The 18,989-nt window shown below is 50.4% G+C and overlaps 5 protein-coding genes across 5 annotated transcripts; 2 read left to right on the top strand and 3 right to left on the bottom strand.

Moving 5' to 3' along the window:
- Nucleotides 1-983: 983 nt before the first annotated feature.
- ino80 (chromatin-remodeling ATPase INO80) lies at nucleotides 984-6,145 on the top strand (the record flags this gene model as incomplete). The annotated part of the gene is made up of 4 exons (XM_056897187.1): nucleotides 984-1,508; nucleotides 1,570-2,052; nucleotides 2,112-5,898; nucleotides 5,952-6,145. 4 exons carry the CDS (start codon nucleotides 984-986, stop codon nucleotides 6,143-6,145), a joined length of 4,989 nt encoding a protein of 1,662 aa, XP_056752972.1.
- A 2,374-nt stretch (nucleotides 6,146-8,519) lies between these two features.
- Nucleotides 8,520-8,753, bottom strand: N7537_006129 (uncharacterized protein; the record flags this gene model as incomplete). The annotated part of the gene is made up of 1 exon (XM_056897186.1): nucleotides 8,520-8,753. The coding sequence occupies one exon, from the start codon at nucleotides 8,751-8,753 to the stop codon at nucleotides 8,520-8,522; it is 234 nt and encodes a 77-aa protein (XP_056752971.1).
- Nucleotides 8,754-11,125: 2,372 nt separating this feature from the next.
- On the top strand, nucleotides 11,126-13,117 carry hemA (5-aminolevulinic acid synthase HemA; the record flags this gene model as incomplete). Its single annotated transcript, XM_056897185.1, is given in 3 exon segments — nucleotides 11,126-11,465; nucleotides 11,519-12,539; nucleotides 12,553-13,117. The coding sequence occupies 3 exon segments, from the start codon at nucleotides 11,126-11,128 to the stop codon at nucleotides 13,115-13,117; spliced, it is 1,926 nt and encodes a 641-aa protein (XP_056752970.1).
- Nucleotides 13,118-13,945: 828 nt separating this feature from the next.
- Nucleotides 13,946-15,558, bottom strand: N7537_006127 (DNA-directed RNA polymerase I subunit RPA49; the record flags this gene model as incomplete). Its single annotated transcript, XM_056897184.1, has 3 exons — nucleotides 13,946-14,977; nucleotides 15,036-15,358; nucleotides 15,420-15,558. 3 exons carry the CDS (start codon nucleotides 15,556-15,558, stop codon nucleotides 13,946-13,948), a joined length of 1,494 nt encoding a protein of 497 aa, XP_056752969.1.
- Nucleotides 15,559-17,096: 1,538 nt separating this feature from the next.
- Nucleotides 17,097-18,917, bottom strand: N7537_006126 (putative MFS transporter; the record flags this gene model as incomplete). The annotated part of the gene is made up of 6 exons (XM_056897183.1): nucleotides 17,097-17,698; nucleotides 17,752-17,805; nucleotides 17,865-18,221; nucleotides 18,277-18,399; nucleotides 18,477-18,637; nucleotides 18,712-18,917. The coding sequence occupies 6 exons, from the start codon at nucleotides 18,915-18,917 to the stop codon at nucleotides 17,097-17,099; spliced, it is 1,503 nt and encodes a 500-aa protein (XP_056752968.1).
- Between the last annotated feature and the right edge of the window lie 72 nt (nucleotides 18,918-18,989).

Raw genomic sequence — 18,989 nt, 5'->3', positions numbered from 1 at the left:
TCAATCTCTGATTCCACCAAGGTATGAAATCCAAAAATAGTGAAAATAGGCAGATCATGAATTCAGTGAACCTTGGCGTCTCTACAGAAAGGGCGGATAAGGCGAGCTCACGATAAACTCGGATCACCGATTGTCGAGTCAAACCGGGGAAGGACTCAAAGATTTTGATTCTAGGACGGAGAACTTGGAATATTTGTACACATTCGAAACCATTTGAAGTAGAAGAAAAAAAAAAAAAAAAAAAAAAAAAAATATCGCATGTTCATAATGTTCGTCCTCACCACCTCTGTGCTCTACGAGGTGTTTGTATGGACTCTGAGTGAGATCGGGGCACAACCCTGGAATTATCGACCAGCCAGAAATAAAAAATGATATAGAACAATATGAAACAATTGAAACAGCTCATCTAGAATAGAAAAATCTACTCCTTGCACTAGAAAAGAACCTGTTCGGATTTAACCCCCGGGATGCCGGAGGTGAAATACCCCAGACGAAAGAAGAGATTCACGAGAAATGCCAACTCTCGTCACTTTTTCCCCTTTTACCTCGACGAGTTTGTCTTTCCCGTCTTTTCCACCGTCAACTTCCCCAGTAATTTCCCCATTCCCCCATCTCTCCCTTCTCATCCTCCCCCCCCCATCGCCCCTGCATCAGCTCGCCTAGACCCGCGCATTCTCTTTCTTGGGCTCCACGGAAACTTCCCTTCTTCCTGCATCTTCCCACCACAAACGAATCCATCCCTCCATCAGGTATTTATGGCTTGCTTTCTTCCTCCATCTCTCTCTTTCATCCCTCTTCACTCCGAAACACATACCTGAAACCAACAACTGACGCCGCGTCACTAGACCGACGGAACCCCTTGACAGGTGTCTCTGAGCAGGGGTCTTGGTCTCTTCCTCCTCAATTCACCACCCCAGACTCTAGCTCGACCCGAGTGACCAGCCTTCGACGCGCTCGACCCGTAACCGGGGACCGCGGCCATCATGACGGGCCCTCCGCCATACAACGCCCAGTCCCCGACTCAGCAGCAGCGGTATCCGGCCTACACCTCTCCGAATAAGAACCACCCGTATTACCCAAGCAATGAACAACCGCAACCGCAGCAATACCACCAGCACCCTCCCCAGACCCCACCCGCATTTGGCCCATCCTCCGTCGCGCGAAGCCCGCACTTTTCACACGCGTCCCCGATGCCATCGACATTGCCGCCGCCGTTAAACGGGAGTGCGCCACCTCACCCGTCTCACCCGGAGTCTTCGCAATACCAGGGACACTCGGCCGGCTCTCAGTTACCACTTCCGCGCCCTTACTCCAGCTCCGTGATCACGGGCAACGGTGCCTCGCCGTACGGCTCTGCGACACCCCATGGTCACCCGCCCAGCCGCCCAGAAGGCCATTCGCAATCTCCCACTAGGGAGTCCGAATCACCGTATCGGATGCGAGGCAATGGTGCTGGATATGGACCTCCGATGATGCGGGAGCCGAGACCGGCCTCGCCGCATGAAGCTGTAGGCATTACCCGGATCCTTGAATATCTTACCATCTCACTAACCCGTCCTTGCATCGCAGAAGCCTGCCCGAGCCGCAGACCCCATGTCGTTCGCCAGTATTCTTTCAGGCCCGTCGGACGAGCAGCCTGCGAGAAAGCCATCGCCTCTCCCGGCCCCCGTCTCCGCCCACACGCCGCATGCTCCCCCCATCTTTACACACCGACACCTAGATCACAGCTCTACGCCGGCATCTATGCCTCAAAAACACGATCACCGTTTAGACATTGAGAAACGCATCGATGCCCCGAGAGCACCACAGGCCACCAATGGGTTCGCTAAGCCCGATGTCGAATACCCTGCGCCCGTTCCTCGTGCACCTCTCCGGAAACCCTTCCCGCCCGGCGTGGACCTGGAACAGGTCAACCGGGCTGCGGCCGAGATCGATCACGCCGAGAAGAGCGACGTTGAAGAACCTGGTTTCGAGGCGGAACAGGAACGGTATCGGGAGAAAGGTTACAAACGGTCGGTGGAAAGCAGCCGCGCAGAGGAAGTGCGACGAAAGGTAAGTTGTCTGGGAGTAGTTTCATGTCGAGCCAATTGCCCATACTAACAAATGCTTAGCGTCGCCGCAACGAATTTCTCATCGATCTAGGTAGATCCTTCGAAAGACAAGCCATTCTTGGCACCGAGAGATTCCGAGTCCTCAACGAGGGTGCTGTTATGGCCGAAGTTCAACAAAAGGAGATCCAGGATGAAAAGGAACGGAAGAAGGACATGCAGCGCAAGCGCCGTCGCGAGAACACCGTGCGCCAAGAAATGCAAAAGAAGCTGGAGGCCGAGCGCAAGGCAAGCAAGGCCCAGGAACCCGGGGAAAGGGCCAAGTTCCTGCGCGAAGCTGAGCGCGCCCAGAAGAAAATCCGCACCACCAAGCGCGCCCTGGAGGGCGGTGATGGCCAGGATGAGCTCGGTGAGGTCACACCGCTTGCTCCCAACCTCGAAGGTGGGACGACGAGTCAATTCCATATCGGCCGTTCTTCGCCCAGCCGACGCAGGTCAGGCCGCGCCGGTCCTGTCACTCGTCCCAAGAAGTCCAAGGAGCAGAAGCAGGCCGAGAAGGATCTCGCCGAGGCAGCTTGGAATGCTGGGTTGGACGACGACCTGTATCTCACCCCAAGTACGAGAAAGGATGCTCGACGTTCAAAGGAAGGTACTCCCATGTCGCAGCTACACTATGACAGCAAGGGTTACAACCAGATCTACGAACAGATCTGGCGCGATATCGCGCGCAAGGATATTCCGAAGGTTTACCGCATCAAAACCACCTCCCTCTCCACCCGCCAGGAGAATTTGCGTAAGACGGCTCAGCTGGCCAGCAAGCAGTCTCGCAAGTGGCAAGAGCGCACGAACAAGAGCACTAAGGATACTCAAGCTCGTGCCAAGCGGACGATGCGTGAAATGATGTCCTTCTGGAAACGCAACGAGCGTGAGGAACGTGACTTGCGTCGTGTGGCAGAGAAGCAAGAGCTTGAATCAGCCAAGAAGGCGGAGGCGGACCGCGAGGCCAACCGACAGAAGCGCAAGCTCAACTTCCTTATTTCGCAAACAGAGCTGTACTCTCACTTTATCGGGCGCAAGATCAAGACCGACGAAGCCCAGGGAGACGGCGCGGTAGCCGCCACCGGGGAGACCGTTCAACCAGGCAAGCCAAACGCCCACACAATCAGCCTTCCAGACAGTGTGGCCAACACGAATGCCAAGACCACTGCATTTGAGGACCTTGACTTCGACGCTGAAGATGAAACTGTGCTGCAACAAGCTGCCATGGCTAATGCGCAAAACGCTGTGCAGGAGGCCCAGGACCGAGCCCGTGCCTTCAACAACCAGGGAGAGGGAGATAATATGGCTGCATTCGACGACGGAGAGATGAACTTCCAGAACCCGACTAGTCTGGGTGACATTGAGATTTCGCAGCCGACCATGTTGAATGCTCAGCTCAAAGAGTACCAGCTTAAGGGTCTTAACTGGCTTGTCAATTTGTACGAGCAGGGTATCAACGGTATCCTGGCAGATGAGATGGGTCTGGGTAAAACCATCCAGTCCATTTCCGTCATGGCTTACTTGGCCGAGGTGCATAACATCTGGGGACCTTTCCTGGTCATTGCGCCAGCATCCACACTGCACAACTGGCAGCAGGAGATTACGCGGTTCGTTCCGAACATCAAGGTGCTTCCCTACTGGGGTAATGCCAAGGACCGCAAGATCCTGCGAAAGTTCTGGGATCGCAAGCACATCACCTATAACCGTGACTCGGAATTCCACGTTCTAGTCACCTCGTACCAGCTTGTCGTTCTTGATGCGCAGTACTTCCAGAAGGTGAAGTGGCAATACATGATCCTTGACGAAGCTCAAGCTATCAAGTCCTCTTCAAGTTCGCGATGGAAGAACCTGCTGGGCTTCAGCTGCCGGAATCGTCTTCTGTTGACGGGTACGCCAATCCAAAATAACATGCAAGAACTATGGGCCCTGCTTCACTTTATTATGCCAACTCTGTTCGATTCCCACGACGAGTTCAGCGAGTGGTTCTCCAAGGACATTGAGTCGCACGCCCAGAGTAACACCAAGCTCAACGAGGATCAACTCAAGCGTCTTCACATGATTTTGAAACCTTTCATGTTGCGTCGTGTCAAGAAGAACGTCCAGCAAGAACTTGGAGACAAGGTTGAGAAGGACATCTTCTGCGACTTGACATACCGCCAACGTGCCTTGTACTCCAATTTGCGTAACCGTGTCAGCATCATCGACCTCATCGAAAAGGCTGCCACTGGTGACGACACCGACAGCAGCACATTGATGAATTTGGTTATGCAATTCCGCAAAGTCTGTAACCACCCCGATCTCTTCGAACGTGCGGAAACAAAATCCCCCTTCTCCGCTGCATCCTTTGCGGAAACTGCTTCCTTCGTTCGTGAAGGAAACTTTGTCGATGTTCGCTATTCGACCCAGAACTTGATCGAATACGAGTTGCCACGCCTATTGTGCAGCTCTACCGGACGACTTGATCTTCCTGGTTCTGATAATCCTCGTGTGGGCTTCCAAACCAAGTACCTGTCCCAGCTGATGAACGTTTGGACACCGGAAAACATTCAGAAGAGCGCACGTGACAACGGTGCGTTCTCTTTCTTGCGTTTCGTCGACACTTCTGCAGGAGAAGCAAGCGAGATAGCACGACTTGGCGTCTACGAGCGCGCCGAGCGTCGTCGCAGCAAGCCAAATAGGCTTTCTGCTTTGAATGTCATTTATGATGAGAGTGACGATTCAAAGAACTCTGTGTTATCTCATTCGATGTTGAACATTGTCGATCGTAATGATCACCAGGCTGTTCGAGATATCGCCGTTGAGGGCCGAATGAAGGATCTCATGACTGTTTCGCGCTCCTCATTCGAAGACCAAGGCCTTCCCCTGATTGAGCCTTGCGCTGGTCCTAAAGCTTCAGCGCCCCCCATCACCATGTCCTCTTCCGGTCAACAGGTATTACTGGAATCCAATCATGCTCTGTTCAATCCGTCTGTCCGCCAAGCACTATCTGGATACTGCAGCAGGCAAGTTGAGGAGCAAATTCTCGCCAAGAAGCTCGATCCTGCCCCTTACTCTCACGCTCCTATGTTGCCGCCACCGGTCTCGGTCAAGGGCCGCTACAGCCACATCGAGGTACCATCGATGCGCCGTTTCGTAACAGATTCAGGCAAGCTGGCCAAATTGGACCAGCTGCTGCGGGAGCTCAAGCCCGGTGGCCACCGCGTGCTCCTCTACTTCCAGATGACACGCATGATCGATCTGATGGAGGAGTACTTGACATACCGGAACTTCAAGTACTGCCGACTGGACGGAAGTACCAAGCTGGAAGACCGCCGCGACACTGTCGCAGACTTCCAGTCCAACCCGGAGATCTTCGTCTTCTTGCTTTCGACTCGTGCCGGTGGTCTCGGTATCAACCTGACGGCAGCCGACACTGTCATCTTCTACGACTCCGATTGGAATCCTACCATCGATTCCCAGGCTATGGATCGTGCCCATCGTTTGGGCCAAACTCGCCAGGTCACTGTCTACCGTCTTATCACCCGCGGCACCATCGAAGAACGTATCCGCAAGCGTGCCTTGCAGAAGGAAGAAGTGCAACGCGTTGTCATTACCGGTGGTGCTTCTGGCGGTGTCGACTTCAACACCCGTGCTCGCGAGAACCGCACTAAGGACATTGCCCTGTGGCTTGCAGACGACGACGAGGCCGAACTCATCGAGCAAAAGGAGAAGGAAGCCATCGAACGCGGTGAGACCCTTGGTGCTAAGGGCGGGAAGAAGGCCGCTCAGAAGCGCAAGCGGGATCTTACGCTGGATGACATGTATCATGAAGGTGAGAACCCCCCACCCCATTGCAATTGACATCCATACTAATCGATTATATAGGCGAGGGTAACTTTGACGACGCCAGCGCCAAACCCTCAGGGGCTGCTACGCCTGCCGAGGAGCCTGTCGAGACACCTTCAGCAACGCCCGCAAAGCGCGGACGCGGCCGTGGTCCCGGCAAAGGCACGTCGAAACGAGCTAAGACCACGAAAGAGCGTCTCCGTCTGATCGACGGCGACGGCGGCCTTGATTAATTCAATGACTTGTCAACTAATGCAATCCGGAACGGCGTTTAATGTCAAATCTTCTTCTCTTCTCTTATTTTCTTTTGTGTTTTGTTATTCCCATTTCTCCTTATCTTCTACCTTCCCTTCCCCTTTTCTTCTTATCTTCTCAAACGGCAGATACATGTGAACTGCTCTGTATTATCATACAATACCTTGACTATGTTCTGGAACGGCGATGTGGGTTCAGTATGGACATGTCCCAAAGTCTGGTGCCTCAGGGTGGTTGATGCAATGATGAAAAGACGTGTTTCTTTGTTCCCCCGATAGACTTGATCCTGGCTTTGGATTGTGGTTCATGGGTGGTTGTGCTGAGTTCGGTGTGAACTTGTGATTTGTTCTTTTCTTTCTTTTTCTCCCCATTCTACATTGTTGTTCTCTTTTCACACCTCTTTTTTCCTATTTTGGCTTTTTGACTCGCTTGTATGTTCAATGTTCAAAAAGGGCGCGAGTGTTTTAGTTTGGTTATGAGTGTCAATGTATTGGTTTGATGGACTCTTATACCCTTGGTTTTTGGCTTGGTGAACTCGTAGGATTAGATGTCGTTGCAGTGTGTAGTGTGCTGCTAGAGTTATTAATGGTGGTGGTACTGATGTGGTGATGGTGAAGTTAGATTTGTGGTTTCCAAGTTTGGCAAATAGGACTTATACTCAGGTTGCCAGCCTTGTCTACCAACAACCCCTTGAAGCCCATACAGGACCTAAATCTAAAGAAAGCTAGTTATACATAATAGTCTGTGTTCTTACACGGGGTCCGTTTTCTCTCGCGCCTCAAATACCAACTACTATAGACTTCGCCTCCGAGTAGATCTGCTTTCTCAAACCCAACCGCACGCAGCGCTTACAACAGAAACAATAGCATTAAAACACCAGATCAAGAATATTCGTCATTCTATTTCCTACCATGTCTACTAATCTACTAACCCGCCCCCGGTCGTAATTCGGTCTCACTTCGGAACTCGTGGTGGAGCTCCCGCTTTATCCGTACATAACCCGCGGTGTCTGTCGAGTAACTACGTACTATTACTATGACCAATACGAGGAGACATAGTCAGAATTTGATTGGTCCATCCAGAGGGCTTTCTCGTGTCGCTGAACCAACCGGGGAATTAGGAACACGTCGTATTGTCGTATTGCTGTTCGACGGACGACAGCATTGGGCAAGGAAGGAGTGGCCACCTATTCCTCATCCTCGCTTAGCCTGCTCGGCTCATGGGACATGCAAAGTGTCGCTACCGATCTGCCACTATTGTATCTTATCTATCACACGAACTGCGCAGTCCTTCTTTCTTCTGCATGGGGATGTGGTTGAGCCTGCTTTTTGCGTCGGATCAGCTAGTAGGATTCTCGGTCCTTGTTGCGGTCTAGGTAGATAGGTCACTAGCGAAGAGAAGATAACTTGGAAGGTATGAGCAGAATAGCCTGCGGATTCATCTATCTGTCTGCTGTCCGGACATGATTTGAGAGTGCATCATGTGGATGGCCAAGTAGTGATGAGCAGGGGTCCCAATAAGCGGGGTGAGATTCGGTCTCCTTCTATGAGATAATACATGTCAGTAAAAAGGGAAGAAGGGATAAGGGTGGTGGTATATATAGTAGTGTAGAAAGGGGGCAGCTGATTCACCTCTAGAATTGTTTTCGCTCTATGAATCTTCCAACCTCTTCCCACTGCACCTCTGATTAGATGGGTGCAGTAGATCGGAGCGGACCATATCGGCTCTGTAACAAAGGTTTCTTTCTCACTATTGACAACCGTGCATATGGTCGTTCGGGCCATTTCGGCTATGGTGGGAAAAAGTGAGTCTTTTCTAACAGACTCAAGGCTATCGCTTAGACACTGGTGATCGCCATTTGTGATTCCCCCATTTTAGGAAGATACCGCGTCTTCCATTTCTCTGTAATTGGTCAGTTACTTTACATGAGCTCAGCAATTGACGTTGACAGGTAGTAAGTACTTCAGCATAGTTCAACCACTTGGGCAATTTATACCCAAGTGTGACATGGCGTCTGCTATGTCCAATCCGCTGGCAGCAGAATTCTTGAGTATCATCATGGCTCTTCCAAGCTTGCACACACTGCAACTCCAGGTTGGATGCTCGGCGTTGATTATAAGTATATAAAGCAGAGCAGGGCATCGTATTCCCCAGTCATTCCATAGTTGTCTGATGTTGTCTAACTGCTAAATCGAACGCCACCTGAGTAGCGATCCAGGTCATTGATGACTTCAAGTGCAGTCCAATCTCCCAGCTATAGAACTTTCGGAACGTCGCCAGGGACCTTCCAATATCTGGCCGCTGCATCTCTGGGCTTAATGGCTGGTATTGGTAATGGGTATATAGAGCAGATCAGGGCGGCGTATTCCCCGATCGCCGTCTCATGGTTGCTGGTAGTTCGCGGCACATTCCATTATCCATTGGCATTTGCCAATGAGAACTCCATGTCTGATATTGTCCAAACGATGATGCCTTAGCCGCGGCTGGGTGGTGATTTATGACCTCGACGTCATCTTCAAGCCTGGTGGTATCAGACTGTGGCAGGTTCTCGCCACCAGACGTGAGGAGAAGACCATGTGTGATCATAGATGATATATGTAAATGAAGATCTACCTACCGTCAATTTTCATCAAATGTTCTTTTGCCTCTCAGTCGCCGTGGAGGTATCCATCTTTTCAACAGGTTATAGAAATGTAAGTAGCCTGGGCCTCTTGAGGCGTTAGAAGATCAAGGAGGTGAGGTGTATTATTTTCCAACAAAGAAGATCATTGGGGTCTTTAGAAACCCAGGGAAATAAGGCACAAGCAAAGCAAAGAGAAGCAAAACAAACAAGGAAGTGAAGCAAAAGAAAGAAGAAAGAGAAGCAAACGCAACTCTGAAATGCAGACTATCAAATGTCCAGCAAACTGTACCGACCAAGTGGTTCTTGAGTGGTGGTGTTTCTCTCTCCCTTTCTCACGTTTAATCTCTTGCTCACTTAGTCTTGACGGTGCTTTTTGAATTCATGCTTGATATCCCACGACGGCATTATCGGAGTCAAGAAGGTGCTTGAATGCCAAAACGAACTCATCATCCTCCAACCCGGCGCAATAATAATAATAATGAAGCGACGTCAAAATGATAATGACATCGGAATGACTGAATTCTGATCTGGAGGAAGGATTATGCTTGGCCCTGTAGGGGATGCTAAGTTTCGTGGTAGGCGATCTAGTTCGATGCGGTCCGTAGTTCACGCGCTAGCGTTTTGAGAAGCAAAAGCTCAAAAACCACTTTGCTAGAAGGCCACGCAATAAAGGAATTGGATTCATCGTGCTCTCTATCTAGAAACTATATTCGATAGGGTTCTCGACTATAGCGATCTCACCGGATGTCAAATCCTGCATTGTCATATATTTTAGCACGGCGTCTCGCACTCGTTTAGGCTGTCTGGACATTGGAAGAGAGTCGATTCCACATTACAGACGTAAGTTGCAACTCGGTCAAACAGCGCTTCTTCGGCATCGCGATGAAGCAAGCGTAAGCTGGGGACTCTACCTGATTGCTACGTTCAATTCTACATTATTATCGTTTATTGAACTCTGCAGTTTTCTTCCTAAGTTGTACTCCCTTTAACATCTCCTTAGATTACACATATGTAGTGATCAGATTCTCCCATTGATGTCTCTTTGCTATTCTCGAGTACCTTGAAAAGAACTCTCAAAATCTCTTTCGCACTTGCAATACCATTTGATGCTGGTACCCTGCCTTCCACTTCCTATCTGTCACTATTACTAGTAGCAACATTTACAAACGTTAGTGGGTGATCCTAAAAATGTATGTCTTGAAAAAAAGAAAAGCCATTGCGTGGAGAAAGTCCGTGATACTTCAACCCATAATGGCTTCGGTGATATGACATAGTATTCTAATAGAGTAATTTGACAGTGACATAGGCACAACTCAATATTTTAAACTAAAATTGGCGATATCCTTCCTACAAGACTATGAGATCTCACAGTATTGGCTGTTACACTTCAAACGAAGCAGTGAGGACATGGTCTTCAAGATTTTGATACACGGCTATGATGAAAAGGTGTTATAAAAATTTCAATGTACCTAGAAATTCCTACACTAAGAACTTGTAAACTAAATTCAATCTGGGTGCCTAACCTCAAATTGAAGCAATAGTGTTGTAGAAGATGGGAGGTATTGATCAACCTGGGAAATAATTGATTGAGAGTTTAGGGAATCGAATATGGGACCGAATATGGGATAGCTTAACGAGAATACACTTTGTAGTCAAACCCCGTTTGAATTGAAGAATCCTGAAAAGAGCAAATGGCGTCTGAAGTGGCGAGGGGTCCCGGCCTTTACATTTTGTATTACATAATCGTACTTTTTTTGACCTCCGGGGGGCCTAGGCCCCGGGGGTTTTTAAATCCGGCAGAATTCGGAATAAAAAGGCGGGATCTAAAACAGAGCCAATAATACGGTAGAAGTCATGTGGGCGGTAGATCCCGAACTAATTTCAAAAAGAGAAATGTGTAATATCAAAGGGGGACTAGGCCTAATTAGGTAGGTTTGACACCTATCAAATATGGCATGATCGAAGTAAAATAATCTCCGGGAGCCAAATTCATCCAAATTATCGTTGAAAAAAAAGAAAGTGGAGTCAATTTTCACGGGGTTTGGGATGTGTCTGTATTCTCTGTTCTCGTCCTCGTGTTGCCCTTGTCCCCAAGTGGCAAAGCCCGCGGTTATCGGGAAGGAATATCCGTACCTCGGGATTTGGCCTGGCCAATCAGAGGCGTTCATATGTAAGCTCTTTAGATCAGTCAGCAGCCCCCACCCAATTGATTTTCCCTCTGATTCCGCTGGTTTTCGATACGTTAACTTGCACAATCTCCTGAATTGACGGGGATTTTTGTCTTTGTGTTCTTTTTTTTTTTCTCTCCTCCTCATACCTTTGGCTCAATTCAACCATGGAGGCTCTTTTGCAGCAGTCTCGCACTATGTGCCCTTTCCTCAAGCGCACATCCCCCACCACCCTCCGCACTCTCTCAACCGCTACTCGTCCTAGCACCAGCCCGGGAGGCGGAACCATGTCCAACCTGCAGGTTCTGGGTCGCCGCTGCCCTGTCATGAGTAAGGCTCTGGCTGTGCAGAGTGCCCGTCTCAGTGGCACCAAGCGCTTCACCTCGCGCGCCGCCGGTGTCTCCGGAATTCAGTCTCTGCGAGTTCCGACTGGCAAGCGCGCATTGCACACCACTGGCGGTCACCCCGCCAGTCTCGCCTCCGGAGGATACGAGAAGAATGAGCGAGGTAAATTGAGTTTCTGAAGCTTGGGCTTTGAGCTTTTTCTAATCTGACTATAGGAAACCCTAACTTGGCCAATCCGCTTCGCTCGTCCCCTACCGCCGCCGCCGGCGCCGCAGTTCGCGCTCCCCGCCCGGAAGCCCCAACCAACAAGAAATTCAACTACAATGACTTCTATAACGTGGAATTGGAGAAGAAGCACAAGGACAAGTCCTACCGCTACTTCAACAACATCAATCGTCTCGCCAAGGAGTTCCCTCGGGCCCACACTACCTCTACCGAGGAGCGTGTGACTGTCTGGTGCTCAAACGACTACCTCGGCATGGGTCGTAACCCGCAAGTCTTGGACTCCATGCACAAGACTTTGGATACCTATGGAGCCGGTGCAGGCGGTACTCGCAATATCTCTGGTCATAACCAGCATGCTGTCGCCCTGGAGGATACACTGGCCAAGTTACATGGCAAGGAAGCCGCATTGGTCTTCAGCTCCTGCTACGTGGCTAATGATGCGACCCTGGCAACACTCGGCAGTAAGATGCCCGATTGTGTCATCCTCTCGGACAGCCTCAACCATGCTTCAATGATTCAGGGTATTCGACACTCTGGCGCGAAGAAGATGGTCTTCAAACACAACGATATGGAAGACCTGGAAGCCAAATTGGCCTCATTGCCACTTGGTACCCCCAAGATTATTGCCTTTGAATCCGTATACAGTATGTGCGGATCGATTGCGCCCATTGAAAAGATTTGTGACCTCTCCGACAAATACGGTGCTATCACTTTCTTGGATGAGGTCCATGCCGTAGGAATGTACGGCCCCCACGGAGCTGGAGTTGCTGAACATCTTGATTATGATGTCTACGCATCGCAGGATACAGCTTCCCCTCAAAGCACCAAGGGCACAGTTCAGGACCGAATTGACATTATCACCGGTACCTTGGGCAAGGCCTACGGCTGTGTTGGTGGATATATTGCAGGCTCGGCAGCGATGGTGGACACCATCCGCTCCCTTGCCCCTGGTTTCATCTTCACCACTTCTCTCCCACCAGCAACCATGGCTGGTGCGGATGCCGCCATCCAGTACCAATCCCAGCAACCCCGGGACCGAGTCCTCCAGCAACTCCACACCCCGTGCAGTCAAGACTGCCTTCAATGATTTGGATATCCCCGTCATCCCCAACCCCTCACACATTGTCCCCCTCCTAGTCGGCTCTGCCGATCTGGCCAAGCAGGCCTCCGACAAACTTCTCGAGGAGCACGGTATCTACGTGCAGGCCATCAACTACCCCACCGTTCCCCGCGGCGAGGAGCGTCTGCGCATCACCCCCACCCCAGGCCACGTGAAGCCTCTGCGTGAGCACCTTGTGCAGGCCGTGCAGGCCGTCTGGAATGACCTAGGCCTCAAGCGCACCAGCGATTGGAAGAGTCAGGGCGGTTTTGTTGGCGTTGGCGTTGAAGACGCCGAGGCCGCCAACCTGCCCATCTGGGAGGACGCTCAGCTTGGCCTGCAGGCCGGTGAGACTCTCGAGGGCGCTGTCGCTCGTGAATTCAACGACGCAGCTGCCCAGGCCTCCGTGCCATCCCTGAAGGCTGCTACCCCTCTGACCGAGAAGGCTTACTCGGGAATGAACTCCACCCCGGTTGGTGTGGTCGCCTAGAGCAGACGAATCCCGTCTTCTACCCTTTTCGGTCTGTTGGGGTAATCCTAGTCGCATTATTCCCGTCCATTCATTTACTATAATATTATGTTGTGCGGACATACATTTACATATGCATCCGTCTTCAATCATACCATCCCACATCTTTGTGTCATATCTCCCTGTCTGCTTTTGTTCAAATGGTGTAGTCATCTTCCGGCTTGGATTAGCCGTGAATTGTGTTTTTGTCTGTTGATGTATGCCATTGATGATTTGACGAAGACTAATGTTGGATATACTGCTTGTATTTACATCGATCGTGTGTCATTTATTGGGCTCAAGTGGACGAGGTTGAAATGAACAGAGCTGAAGTGGAATTGTATTTCATGTAGGCTTCGGCTTTTTGTAGTATAGAAGTGCTTATTAGTAGTAGTCTTGGAGGAAATGGCCTTGCTTATTTATATTTAGGGCACCGATATATACAATGGCTGGATTAAACAGCGTCCACTCTAATTACAAAGAAGTTATTTCTAAACGGCAGGCCCATTGAAATTGATAAGAAAGCACCAGTAGATCAAAACCAGGCTGGTTCTCAATTGCCTGGTATGCGATGTAAGCCAATAGTGACATCCTTTCTTAGTAAATTGTATAAACCTGAATCATCAGATAGACAGGTCCAATCACAAAATCAAATCAAAGAAAGAAACGACCAAGTAAATTCCTTTGGCTATGTAACAATGTATCATTGATATAGAGACAGATAAAAGTAACAATTTTGAAACACACAAAGCGCCATATATTCCAAGGAAGCTTGACAACTCAAGACCACCAAACCACAAATCAAACCCCCTACTTGCGACCACCACGGCTAACCTTAGGGAACTCGACGGGAACACGCAAGCGAGCAACACGACGCGCATGCGCCTCCGCACGTCCACCCTTAATATTCCACTTCGCAAACTCCGTCTCACGAGGCTTATCAATGCGACAACCAAGCTCGCGGAAGTACTGATGAATAGTATTGGGGTCAAGACGGAGATCATCACGCAGATCAGAAGGATCCGTAGCAAGCTCATTGGGCGCATTACCACCAAGCGAGCTGGAACCACCGTCGCGCGCCGGCTGGGGCGGGATATGCAGCGAGAGCGCACAGATAGTAGTGTGCAAGAGAGTGAAGTCGTTCTTGGAGACATAGCCACCGCTGGGCGCAAAACGACGACGAACAGCGTCGATAACAGACTCCGGGAGCAGATCCGTGGAAGCAGGCTCTGCAGCAGCGCCGGGCTTGGGCTTCGTGACGGAGGATCCGGTGGTGTTTGATAGGATGCGACGGAGGTCTTCGCGGGGCGGGAGGCGCTTGCTGCCCGGGCCACCGCCCTTGGCATTCGCGCCTGCGTTTTTGAGCGAGCGTCCGAACTCGATGAGCAGCTGGATGAAGCGGAGGACTTGGAGGTGGGTTATGTTGTCTGAGTTGACGACTGCGCCGACGCGGTTCGAGACGTAGCGCGAGACGGTTGTCACGCCGAGACCGGCTTCCACTTGCGTCTTCCAGTCGTCTACGCCGTTTAGTTGGCTGAGGGTTGAGTGGCTTCCTGGGACGAGGGTCTCGATTGTGTAGACGTCGGAGGGGTGCGAGACGGCGAGGTTCGGGGTTGGGAGGGGCTTGGCGGCTTGCACTTCAGCTTGCATGGCGAGGGCCTTGGCGAGGCCGGAGGCTGTGTTTGCGGGCAGCGAGGAGATGAGGGCTGCGCCGGCTTGAGGGACGGCGCCGGCGGGGGCGTTGGAGAGTTGGGCGTTCTCGGCCATGGATTGCACGGCCTTGCGGGATTGTTTGGTTCCGAACGTGTTGGTTAAGGCTGTGCGTTGGGCGCGCATGGTGTTCTGGTGTTGCTTGTTAGTTGGATGCTGATATATGGAATTTGTCGATGGGATAACATACCATCTCTTCGTCCGAGTCTTCTTCGGACTTGCGGCTTCTCACTGCTCCTCGCAGTGTCGCTCGTCGTACCTCCACGACCTTCCATGTCTTGCGCTCTGGGTCTATGACTGCGACATAGTGCTTCACATGCGAGTCGGTATCGTCTCCTGTGCCTTCACGGCCGACAAAGTCCAACTTGGCATGGTCTGAGGACTGCAGCAGCATCTCTGAAGAGACGATGCCCGGGTTCCGAGTTGACGCCGCAGACTTGGAGACATTGGCGCGGCTTTTGATATATGGGTTCCAGCGGAGAGATTTCGAGCTTTGGAGACCGGGTGTGTCGGCTATAACGCAAAATTTAATTAGAGAACGTTCACAGCCTGGATAAAAAAGCCTTCAACTCACTAATTACCGGTGCCAGCTCGCTCTTATCTTCAACAACGCTGGCGGCCAGCGCGGGCAGCTGGTGTAGCGCAGGCTTTTTGCTTGGACGGCCATTGTCCGATGAGCGCTTGCGCTTGTGTTCTGTTTTATTGGACGGCATTATGGCGTTAAAAACGAGAAACAAAAGATCGTAGCTCTCGAGAATCGGCTTTAGCGCGGTGAAATAAAATGTCTGGACTTGTCTGGCAGAAAATTTTACGAGCGGAGACCGGGCAAGCGGTGAGTCTACGGCTTTCCACACACAAAGAAATATTGACGTACATGAGGCGTCACGCTGGTGTCGATGGGATATGCAGATAGCTACGAACATCTGAAGACAGCTGAGGATAGCTACTGAGGTAGTAGTGATGATCCGCTTACAGGTTTACATTTACAATGAAATAAAAAGATATTGCACTCATCAAGTCATCGATTCATCTGCAGTAGCTAAACCAAGACCTCCGAGTTATTCCATGGATTTTTGATAAACTCCCGGAAAAAAAACCTCTCCACAACTTTTGACCAGCCCGAAGGAAGGCCGTAAAGATAATGAGAATTGACCAGTCACTCCAATGCCGTGCTCAAAGACCGATGGGTTGCACCGATCCTCCAACATCCACCTAAACACAGGAGCCCCTCCGAGTAATAACCATGCATGACATCAGACCGTAGACGTGAATGAATCCGAGGTGTTGGAATGTGGGTAGACTGTTGTTGTAACAGCGGATTCGGTCAATTCGATCTGCGATTTCTTCTGAAGATAGGTCGGAAACCTTGTCCGTGCAGGTAACTCGTTGGAATGAGGGGCGTATCACGAAGAAACGAAAGTCGCAACGTCGCGTCGTCAATTGTCGCGTTCAGCGTTCAAACATGAGCTCCGGCAAGGAGAGCTGAGATGGAGGGGGCGAGTAGTTTATTTGCTGGTTTGAGAATTAGTATTGCGATTTCGTCGATTGTATGCCCAATGGCCTTTCGCAAAACCATCGGCGCACAGTGCGAGTGACTTACGATCTGGCACGCATCTTTCTGCGCTTGCGCTTGAGACGGCGAGTACGCTTCTTTCTCCACTTATCTCTCATCTTGAAACTGTTGACTGGGTTAGTGCATCGCTCTCGATATTATTATAAGCTTTGGGAAAGCTACTCACGATTTCGAGGATGAAACAGAGATAGTAGAAAGAAAGACGAAGTGAGGGCGGCCTGAGATGCATTTACGTACAGTGCGGCTGACTCAGCCGCCCTCGCTTAGGCCCCACACGTGACACTTCAAGCTTCCATCTGTGACGACACATGACTATGCCAGATTAGGAAATTTGATAGGGTTTCACTCCATAGATGTATTTAAAAATAATTTATGTAACGCATGAAGAACGAGTGGGGATTGTAGAGTAATGACGTTAAATTTGACATTCACAAGAAGAAGAGTGCCATCACTATTATTGAATAACGTATCCTGTATAATATAGCTCCAAAATAGAACCAGTGAGACTCGTGATGCCAATGGCCAATGTTCCCGCCTGGGTATAACCAGCCATGTGTTAATTAGAGAAATATACCGAAATATTCATCACTCATGCAGCTTCGCAAAATCCGCAAGAGATCCACCAAAGTAAAATGAGAAAAAGTTCGTCATCCAAAAATATCTATCCAACACATTTTCTCAGTAAGTGTACCTATATGTAGGTGCCAAATCGCCCAGATATTCCTCTTCATCCTCGGGAATCGTAGCAGGATTAACAGGAGCGCGGTCACGTTTCTTGTTTTCAAACCATAGGGCTGCCATGTAGAGCGTGCATGCCAGTCCGGCGAGACAAATGAACGAGAGACAGATGATATACCCGGTTCGGACATCCGTGACGCCATTCTTCACGACAAAAGAATACGTAGCGATGATTCCACCGATATTGCCGAAGCCAATCTGCCATGCGGTTCCCACGCTGCGTCGATGATGCCCACCCAAATTCATGGAGAACCAGCATACAATGACGGGCATGGCGCTGTAACAGCCACTGGTGACCATGAAAAGAGCGCCATATTGCGCACTATTATTGCTATGGATTGTCAGGAGCATGATGAATCCAATAAGGGCGATCGCCATTGGAATCAAGGTGAAAATGAATCGGTGTCGCAGTCGGTCAGAGCAGAAAGCGATTACCATTGAGAAGCCGAATGCTGCAGCCCAGGGAGGAATGGAGTATAGCTGGGTTTTGATCGCACTGTAGCCATAGGTCTGGATAATCGACGGCGCAAAGTATGCATATCCTGTATGAGAGTGAGCGACAACTCGGAGGGTAATAAGGAAATGATTTCTGTACCATAAGCCGGGACAATCAATCCGAAGTACATAAAGCCTCCGATAAAGACCTTGTCTGGGGGAAGTCAGCGCGCTGCAATTGAATGCAAGAGGGAGTATTCGGGCTATGCTTACAATCCTTGAACACACCCAGAACCTCGCGTTTGCCCAAGTGAACGTTGTGAGCAGCCTTGCCGACATCTTTGGCCAATTTGGCACGCATGTATGCGCGCTCTTCCTCATTCAGCCACTTAACATCCTCGGGAAAATCAGCAATGAAGAAGAATAGGATGATCGCGACTACACTGGTCAAAATGCCCTCGATAATGAACACCCAGCGCCAGCCACTGTAGCCGCGCATGCCATCCATCTTTGCGATTCCACTAGCAAGCAGACCGCCGAAGGCGCCGGCCAGGGAAGTGGAACTAAAGAAGAAGCTGAAACGCTTTTGAGCCTCCGAGCGTGTATACCACATGCCCAACAGATAGAAACCTGGCGGTCGTGATTAGCACCTGTCTTAGGAGTCATCATTGGTATTTGCACTTACATCCAGGGAACATGCCTGTCTCAAAGACACCCAAAAAGAATCGAGTGGCCATCAGTCCACCCCAGTTCTGTACCAGACCCTGGAAGAGCAGGACCAAGCCAAACATGAACATGCATCCCGACACTAAATTTGAATTAACAAGCTGCCCTCACCAAATTTGCTCTCAATCGCACGGGGCGCGAAGGGAGCAAAACACTTACGCCAGACATGAGGCTTCAACTTCTTGAGCAGAATATTTGACGGAATCTCGAAGATAATATATGGAACGAAGAAAATCGTGAGCGCGGTGTTGTATTTTGTTCCATCGATGATGTTCAAATCCTCTTTGAGTCCGAGAATAGCGGCATTGCTAATATTAACTCTAAGGGTCGATGATGATGTCAGATATCCGTGGACCGAGCAATGTCTGGTCGCACGACCCAATGGTAAGCTTACCGATCCAAAAAGGCAAGCAAATACAAAATGCACAGACAGGGTAGGATGTGCCAATCTACCTTGGCTTGCAACTTCCGCGCGGTGGTAGTGGTGAGAGGAGGCAGGTCGAAGTCCGTGTCGGAACTGATCTGACTTTCGCCCTTGTCAATGGGTTGTCCATTATAGGCGGGCGATTCTGTGTGGGAAAGATACGAACCGGTCAGCATGGATTTCAAGGCAACGATGCGCTGGCGCGCGCTGAGCCACTAAACCCTAGAAAGGACGAAAAAAAGAAACCC

This window comes from Penicillium hordei (genome assembly GCF_028827395.1).
Source record: "Penicillium hordei strain IBT 12815 chromosome Unknown utg000003l_segment0_segment0, whole genome shotgun sequence".
Taxonomy (NCBI): Eukaryota; Fungi; Ascomycota; class Eurotiomycetes; order Eurotiales; family Aspergillaceae; genus Penicillium; species Penicillium hordei.
The sequence above is the reverse complement of the archived record's forward strand: the minus strand, read 5'-3'. Positions and strand labels throughout refer to the sequence as shown.